The 9,529-nt window shown below is 30.3% G+C and overlaps 1 protein-coding gene and 1 pseudogene across 1 annotated transcript; both read left to right on the plus strand.

The window, feature by feature from the left end:
• Positions 1-211: 211 nt before the first annotated feature.
• Positions 212-8,246, plus strand: LOC107621870 (coniferyl alcohol acyltransferase-like). The gene is made up of 3 exons (XM_016323854.3): positions 212-634; positions 3,274-3,687; positions 7,658-8,246. The coding sequence occupies exons 1-3, from the start codon at positions 212-214 to the stop codon at positions 8,222-8,224; spliced, it is 1,404 nt and encodes a 467-aa protein (XP_016179340.1). The 3' UTR covers positions 8,225-8,246.
• On the plus strand, positions 977-2,819 carry LOC148579175 (fasciclin-like arabinogalactan protein 2 pseudogene; annotated as a pseudogene).
• Positions 8,247-9,529: the final 1,283 nt, after the last annotated feature.

Consider the following 9,529-nt stretch of genomic DNA (forward strand, 5'->3'; position numbering starts at 1 on the left):
TTTTTTTTAATAATTAAAATGAAAAATAAACGAATAAGAAACAGCGCTGAACCAACATTAGCTGAAAATCAAACCAACTCACCTTACCGTGTCTTCTTTTATCTTCTCTTATCTACCACCTTCTGCCTATAAATCCGTATAGTACCCAAAGAACGATTTTCACCAGTACGCCAATCAGCTACACACAAATACATATATACAATAATTAATAATGGATAGTGCTGCTGGAGAGTTCCACGTGAGTGTGACCAATGAAGAGGTGGTAGCAGCGGTTCTACCAACTCAAGAACACTGGCTACCACTCTCTAACCTCGATCTACTCCTTCCTCCGGTAGACGTTGGAGTCTTCTTCTGCTACAAGAACAACAACACAATGGTGATGAATAGCTTTGCATCCATGGTGGGGTGTTTGAAGAAATCGCTGTCTCAAGCTCTTGTGTCTTACTATGCATTTGCCGGCGAAGTGGTGGCCAACACGGCGGGTGAACCCGAGTTGCTATGCAACAACCGTGGAGTTGATTTTGTTGAAGCTGTCGCAGACATTGAGCTTCACTGTCTCAACTTGTACAATCCTGATGTCTCCATTGAAGGGAAGCTTGTTCCCAAGAAGAAGCGTGGCGTGTTTGTGGTCCAGGTAAATAGCAATCATAATATTCATTATCTAGGTCTAATACGGAGATTAAGGTAGTATAACTAACAATAATACATAATGATTAGTTATGCATATCACGAAAAGAGTAACATGCATGGGATAGTCCCATGAAAAGTATACTTTTCCTTTCTTTTTTAATAAATATATAATATAGTACTTGCATATTTATATTTCTAAATTGATAATAACATTTTATTTTTAAATATGATACTATGAATTTAGGAGTGACAATGTTTATTTTATAAAATTGTATTAAATTTAATATTTTAAAATAAAATTTTGAATAAATTCCAAATTAATTCTTAATAAATTTTATATTAGACGATGACGTGAGAAGGTAGAGTTTATATTATAAAATTAGCAAACTACTCTATAATTTTTTAAATATTAGATATATTACTTCCTAAAAAAAAAAAAACTTAAATAAGTCTTTTGTCCTTATTAAAAGTTAACTTTTTCTTTTTTTAGTTTCTACAAAATTTTGCTTGATCTTTTTGTTCAGTGAAATTTAAAAGGTTCTGAGTTTGGCTCTTTTTTATTAGTTTCTTCTTTTAAGTGCTGATATGCCATGAGAATCGATAATATGACAAACTCAAATACATTACGTATTAGCATTTAATCTAGCATATTAATATTTAACGGAGCAAAGCAAACAAACATGACTAAAACCAAAATCTTTTTCAATTTTATTGGACCAAAACCAGCAAAGAATAAGTACAGGAACCAAAACTAAAATACGGTCATTTTATAAGAATAAAAAATTTATTTAAGTAAAAATAAAAATAACAAAGTAGTTACAAAATATTTTTTAAAAAGGACAAACCAGACTTTAATTTTCTTTAAAAATACTTTAGCTAGCAGATGGATGATTAAACTGTTTCATTGGAAACTAATTTGCTTAATATACTTTAAATAATAAAGAAATAAATTATGAATTCTCTTTTGATACAAATTATTTGTCGAAACAAAAATATAATATTAAGGATTAGATATTTCCTCATCTAAATTTTAACACACACATAAATATATATACACCGAATATTTTTTGTTTGGTAACTAATATACACCAGAATATAAAATTTTAGATTGTGAAATTTGAAATAAGAAAATGAAATAGAGTAAATAGTCATTTTTTTATCAAGAAAGATTTAGACGCTAATATTTCTATCCATAAAAGACAAAAATTAAAGTTATAGTTAGAAGATAGACTTTTGCAGATAAAATTATCCGAACACTAAAAAATTAAATACAATTTTTAAATTATCTTCTAATACATGTAACTTATTTATAATTTTTAATTTTATTTCACACCGCCACTCTCCCAATTTCAAACCCTACCACCACTCTCATCTCCAACAACCACCATCACTGCCGCCATCACCATTACCACCTCTATTGCTTTTTGGTCCTCCATGCTTTAGGCCATTGGCAGTGTCGTTGGAATTGTTGGCTGTCAATCTCACTAACCTCAAGGGTAGCAAAGTAGGCTTCGCCTCCAAAGACAACGACGGACTCCACTTTTTCTACGTCAAGTCCTTTCAAAAAATCCCTTACAATATCTCTATCCTCGAAATCAGCAGCGCATTGAGCTCCGCCGAAGCAGAAGCACCCACCGCGGTCCCTAGCTAGATCAACATCATCAACATCATGTCCAATTCGAGAAAGGTTGCAAGTCATTCGCAGACTTGCTCAGACTTTCAAAGGCTTTTCCAACTTTTCAGAATAGCGTGGACGGTGGCTTGACCATGTTCTGCCTCATGGACATACACTATCATGAATAGTTTGATGCCCAAGCACAAGAACCTCACAGACATATAGAAGATATCGGTGTTGCTGTACCACGAAATTTCAGTATACCAGTTACTGCACATGCTGAAGTCAAACAACGGGGTTATGAACACTTTGGCAACAAAAGGAGCAAACAAGTTTGACTTCACGGTGCAGAATGACAGGAAAGACGTGAAGTTTGAGACGAAGGTTGATACGGCGAGCATATATAGTGGGGACATTGATTGACCAAGACTCCTTTGTTGCATACAAGATCAACAAGGTTTTGATGGTGAGGGAGCTCTTTAAGATGGTGATGGTGATGGCGACAGTGATGGTAGTAGTTAGGGATGAAAGTGGTGGTAGAATTTGGAATTGGGGGTGTGGTGGTATAAGGTAAAATTAGAAATTAGAGTTAGATTATATTAGAAGGTAATTTGAGAATTTTATTTAGTTTTTTAGAGTTCGAATAATTTTATTTGTAAAAACCATCTTTTATGGTATAATTTTAATTTTTGACTTTCATAAGTAAAAATGTTAACATCTAAATTTTGTATGATTAGAAATGATTATTTAATATTTTTTTTGGTATCAAATAATATATTAAAAAAAGTGAAGAGATAATATTAAAACTTTAAAAGTAGAAAAAGAAAATAAATTTTTTCTTTCTTTTCTTTTTAATGTTAGAAAGAGAAAAAATTGGTGGATACATTATTTTTTTTTTTTTTTTAATTTCTCTCTTCAATCAAATAATAAAAAATAATTATTTTTTTATTTTTTTTATTTTGTTTTCTCCCAATTTCCCTTCAAAACAAGCGTAATTGAAATCAAACTAATTGTACTTAACCATGCAGGCAACATCACTCAAGTGCGGTGGGATAGTAGTGGGATGCACATTTGATCATCGAATAGCAGATGCATACTCAGCAAACATGTTCCTTGTATCATGGGCCAACATGGCCCAACCCACCAGGCCCAAGCCCAAGCAACCTTGCTTCCGTCGCTCCCTTCTCAGTCCCCGCCGCCCAGGGTTCATCCACCCCTCCCTCCACAACATGTACATCCCCATCTCCAAGCTCCCACCACCAGCTGCCACCACCACCTCTCTCCTCAGCCGCATTTACTATGTCACGGCAAAGCAGCTCCAACACATGCATTCACTCGCCACCGACAATGGCGCCACCAAGCACACAAAACTCGAGTCATTCTCCGCGTTCTTGTGGAAGATGGTTGCTCGTGCAGCTTCAACAGACATCAAAGGCAAAAAGGTTTGTGTTATGCGTAAAATTAAAACTACCATATTGAAAGATAAAAGAAGCTAATTTAATGACTAACGTTTAAAGAAGTAAAATAATTAGGTGGTTTTTAACCAGTCCACTCCTAATTAACATGTAATTTATCCGGTCAATTTTTAATTAGTTGATTCTTTTGTTTGGTTAGTAATTCTACTAATAATCTAAATTGTTTAAATTTAATTAAATGTAATTTTTTAATCATAATAAGTTTAGTTTACAATTAATTTATTTTTTAAATATACGTCATTGTATTATTTTAAAGAGAACAAAATATATTTTTTATTTTTAATATTTGTAATTTTTTTCAAAAATACTTCTAATTTTTAATTGTATTTAATCTTAATTTATCCTTAATATTTTTTATTTGTATCAAAATTATACCCAAACTGTTAAATTTATTTAAAATATTAAAGACAAAATTAAAAACGTTAAGGACAAAATTAAATAAAAAAAAAATATTAAAAAGAATTTGAATGAAATTAAACATTAAAAGAGTTGAGCCCCATTTTAATCCTTGAGATTGATGAATTGAATTCATTTAGTTCCTAAGATCTCAATTGCTCTAACATAATCTCCTAAATTCAAAAAAATGCACCACGTTGATCCCAAACACATTTTCCGTCACCAGAGCTCAACGCTGTAAATGACGTGGCTTAGTTCTTGTCACACTGGAAAAGAAACATCAGCATCATATATGTTTTAGCGTTAAAGAAAGATTGAAATGATGTCATTTTAGGGCTTTAGAGTAATAAAACGTTACTTCTCCACCCTTTTGATCACTCTTCGTATTCTCTCCTCTAAACTTTAAAACAAAAATATTTCTCTTTCCTATAGCTGAAAGTAACTAGTGGTTGTTGGAAGAGAAAAAATTTGTGGTTGAATATTGATTTTCAAAAAATGTGTATAAGCGTATGCGTGGAGGTTGAACACAACTGCAAGAATTTGTAACTCTGCTCACAGAGGTTAGTGACAAGTGGCAAAAACTTTTTTTGGTGATATTTTTGGAATGTATACATATTTGGCGATGATATTTCTCTATTTTTATTATTTTGATCCTACTTTTATTGAACATGAGTCTATGTTAGAGTTTATTTTTGTTCTTGTGTTATTGGGTGCGAGGGTTTTTATATATGCGCTCTAATTATGATTCTCGACCTCCAAGTATGCAAAGAGAAGAACTAAATTGGTCCAATTACACTTTTCTTTCACGTCATCTAACTGTTATTATATATGTCCAGTGTGACAAGGACTAAGCTACCTTACTTATGGCGTTGAGTTCCTGTGATGAAAAATATGTTTAAGACTAACGTGATATACTTTTTTAAATGTGCGAGATTAAAAATAATTGAAATTTTAAGAACTAAATTAGTGCAATTTATCAATTTCAAAGATTAAAATTAGACTCAATTCAATATTACAGATATTTTTTAAAAAAATCATAAAAATTAGAGACAAAAAATATATTTTACCCATTTTAAAATATATTAGCCCAATCCATATTTTTGAAAAACTTCATCTCTTCCACGGTTTTTTTAAAAAAGGAAAAAAAACTTCTTCCTTGCCTCCCTTACTCATCCTCTCTAATTCGATGGTTCTTTGCTCTCTACCTTCTCTCTATTGTTTTTGCCACTCTAATTTGTCCTTGTGATGCACATCCACGCGCGCTCTTCTATACAAATATATTGTCATTTTTTTATATTAATATTTTACTTCTTGATTTAGGAAACCCCCAAAATTTATATATAATCCAAATATTATGTGGAGTGAGTGTTAGTCTTTTTGCTAAGCATCAATTCAAGGGACAATGATTAGGGAAAAAGAGAGAAGGAAAGAAAGTAGAACGAGATGATTACATATTAAAAATTATCGTCAAATTATTATAGTGCTCATTTGAGCATAATTAAATATTTGTGACATCCAACAAATGATGTAGATATATACAAAGTTAAGTAGCGAGAGAATGGACAGGTGAGGAAGGCAATATGAAACTGGTGTGAGAAGAATTTTCCCTTTCTTTTTCCATTTTCTAAAAAAAAGCATGAAAAGGAAGTAGTTATTGTACAGTTGAACTAGCCTAATATTTTTTTAAAAATAATACAAAACACAGATTTAAAGAATAAGTTAATTACAAACTGATTTTATTATAGTTGTAACATTAATTCTGGTTAAATTTAGACAATTTAAATCAACTCTAGTTATTGACAGTTAAAAGAATCAACCAATCATATATTGACATATCACAAAGATAAAGTATATGTCAGTTAAGAGGGATATGGTATTTTCTTCTTTTTATTTTTTTTTAAATTAAGAAAAAATCTAAAAAGCTTACACTATACAACTAAGCAATTAATTTTTAAAAAAATCTTGATTTAAAAATTTTTAAAAAATAGTTTTACACTAAAAAAATATACCCTCTCACTCCTCTTCATCTCTCTTCTCCTCTTCTTCTGCTTCTTTTATGCCGCTTTCACTTTTTTAGAGTTGAGAAGCGAAAGGATGCTGAGTTGCTGACATAGACGTTAAAAAGTTTTATCCATTTCTCTGGTTGTCGCATTTTTTCAATAATTTGGATGTTTTTTCTTTTAATTTTGGATATATTTTTTAATAATGTTGGACGTTTCTTTTTTTTAGTTTTTGAATAATTCTTTTTAAATAGTTTTGGAGGTGTATTTTTTTTAGGTTTTGGTCGTATCCTTTTTATAGGTTTTGCATGTTTTTTTTCTTATATTTTAGATGTTTTTTCTTTTTAGTTTTGGATGGTTTTTTTAATAGTTTTGGATGTGTCGTTTTTCTAGATTTTAGATGTGTCTTTTTTATAAATTTTGGATGTTTCTTTTTCTTATGTTTTGGATGTTTCATCTTTTTAGGTTTTGGATGATTCTTTTTAATAGTTTTTTTATGTTTTTTTTTCTTAATTTTTAGATATTTCTTTTTCTTATATTCTGAAAAATAACATCCAAAATTTTAATAGAAAAAAGTCTAAAATCATAAAAAAAACCATCTAAAAACTTAACAAAAAAAGCATCTAAAATCATTGAAAAAACATCCAAAATCTAACAAAATAAACATCTAAAATTATAAAAAAAAAATCTAAGATTATTGTTAAAAAAAATTCAAAACCTAACAAAAAAATATATTCAAAACATAACAAAAAAAACATCTAAGATCATGGTAAAAAAAACTCTTCTAATTATGGTAAAAAAAAGAATGTGTCACTTTCAAATGTTTTTTATACTTATATTTTGGATATCTAAATTTTAGAAGTTTTGGATGTTATTTTTGAAAATATACAATTAAAAGTAAATAAAACCAAATTATAAAAAAAAAAACATAATTTTGGATGTTTTTTATTCTTTGATTTTAGATGTTTAAATTTTAGAGATTTTGAGTATTTTTCTAGAAATGTACCACTAAAAATAAATGAAAGCAAATTATTAAAAAAAAAACATCATTTCGGATATTTTTTATACTTATGTTTCGGATGTTTAAATTTTAGAAGTTTCAGATTTTTTTTTTTGCACATGTACATTAAAAAGTAAATGAAAACAAATAATACCTTTGAATTTTGGATGTTTAAATTTTAGATATTTTAGATTTTTTTTTTATAATTTTAGATGTTTATTTTGTTAGATTTTGGATGTTTTTTCAATGATTTTAGATGCTTTTTTTGTTAAGTTTTTAGATGGTTTTTCTTTTAATTTTGGATATTTCTTTTGAATTAATTTTGAATAATTTTTTTAGTTTGTTTGCAGCTGAATTAATAATTGATTGTTATGGAGTGATACCTGTCAATTACCTGATATGATTGTTAAACTAATTCTCTCTTTCATTTTTAATTCATAGAACCTTCCACTTCACAATTGAACACCACACTTATTTTCTATCTTTTCAACTATTATCTATTGTATTCTTGTATTTATTTATTCTAATAATGATGTAGCAGGTTGTTGCCAAAATGGGCATAGTGGTGGATGGAAGGAAGAGGCTAGCCGATAGTGGTGGTAGCAGTTGTGATGGAGAAAAAGGGAAAAAATCACTGATGAATTCTTATTTTGGAAATGTGCTTTCCATACCCTTTGGTCAAAAACTGGTGGAGGAGCTGGTGGAGAAACCATTATGGTGGGTGGCAAATGTGGTTCATGAGTTTTTGGAGGTGGCAGTAACAGAGGAGCACTTTCTAGGACTTATTGACTGGGTGGAAACACACCGGCCGGTTCCTGGGTTGGCGAAGATCTATTGCAGTGGCGCCGAGGAGGGGCCGGCTTTCGTTATATCGTCTGGACAAAGGTTCCCGGAGGAGAAGGTGGATTTTGGGTGGGGGAAGGCTGTGTTTGGTTCTTATCATTTTCCTTGGGGTGGAGATGCTGGCTATGTGATGCCAATGCCAAGTCCTCTTGTGAATGGTGATTGGGTTGTTTACATGCACCTTGTGAAGGAACAATTATACACAATTGAGTCTGAGGCTTCTCATTTCTTTATGCCTTTAACTTGGGAGTACCTTAACCAATGATATACACAAGTGGGAGAAGAACAAGCGGAAGGGATTCTATTTGTGTGTTGGTTCAGATTATTTCAATATGTTTCTTTCTTTATTGCATAATCCTTAAACTTCTTTGAGATGAGATCATTAATCAAAACCAAATACTTGTGTTATATATATATATATATATATTTACATTTACTATATAATGAAACGAGCATAATTTTCTAATTAATTTCTACTTAGATATTTTGTTATTTTAGAGGTTTTTTACATAAACTAAATAAATATTTTATTTATCCTTATGTGTAATTTGTAGAATATTTATTATTTTAAATAGTCATTCACATTTTAAATACGGTACAATAATCGTTTTCATCATAAGTATGTACAATTAATTGTGAAATCGGTACTTATTTTTTTTTTAAATAATTATATTTTTTATTTATATAATTTTTCAAATTCAAATCTTATCTATGAATTTTAAAATTGAAGACTTTAACTTTTGAATAATGCTATACATCCAAATTTTTTTGTTAACAGGGCTACTACACATTCATATAACCATATAACCATATAGGCTTAAGCCTAAATTGTTTCAAGCGCATTAAATGCAGAGTGAGAAACACGCGCCACACAAAAAATGTATCGTTTTTTCATTCGCGCTTCATTATGAACGAACGTTACATCTTCAATACGAAACTAATACCCCAAAACACTCACTCTCTTCGAATCTCTCTGAACATCACTCAAACTTCAATCACATTTTTTGCGGAAATCACTACTGCAAACGAATCAGAAGAAGATTTCGCAAGCAACAACCAGAAACAAATGAAAACAGCAACAAAGACTACAAAAGGTATGAGAAAACTACTGTTCATTTAAAATCTTGCAATGTCGCGTTTCGCCTAGTTTCATTTCAGTTTTACTGGTTTGATTTAGTTCGTTTAGTGGATTGAACTATTGTGAATGATTTTTACAGTATAACTAGGGCTTTAAGATATAGTTGCTTGTTCTTATTGGTTTGAATAGTTTAATTAGAGCTCTGTTACTATCTTCAGTACTTATTTCCCATTGAAGAACACTATTCTTGTTGATTGAAAATTGATAATGATTTATTAACCACATGAACATTTTTCGGTTTGGTAGCCTTTGTGATTTTGATTCTGTGCATGAAGGATTTTCGATTCGGTGGGTTGTTGATGTATTGAATGAGTTTTGTTTAAAAAAATTCACATTAGAGACAACTCTTTCACTTTCATAATCCATACTACCGTAATAGTATTTTTGTTGATTGAAAACTGATCATCATTTATTAACCACATGAACATTTTT

The sequence above is a fragment of the Arachis ipaensis genome, chromosome B10 (genome assembly GCF_059453495.1).
Source record: "Arachis ipaensis isolate K30076 ecotype BB chromosome B10, ASM5945349v1, whole genome shotgun sequence".
Lineage (NCBI taxonomy): Eukaryota > Viridiplantae > Streptophyta > Magnoliopsida > Fabales > Fabaceae > Arachis > Arachis ipaensis.

Bases quoted from the DNA above. Each gene is read 5' to 3' on its own strand.
- LOC107621870 (XM_016323854.3), top strand. From the start codon at position 212: ATGGATAGTGCTGCTGGAGAGTTCCACGTGAGTGTGACCAATGAAGAG. The intron at 635-3,273 runs GTAAATAGCAAT...TTAACCATGCAG, and splicing joins GTGGCGTGTTTGTGGTCCAG to GCAACATCACTCAAGTGCGG. The intron at 3,688-7,657 runs GTTTGTGTTATG...ATGATGTAGCAG, and splicing joins CAGACATCAAAGGCAAAAAG to GTTGTTGCCAAAATGGGCAT.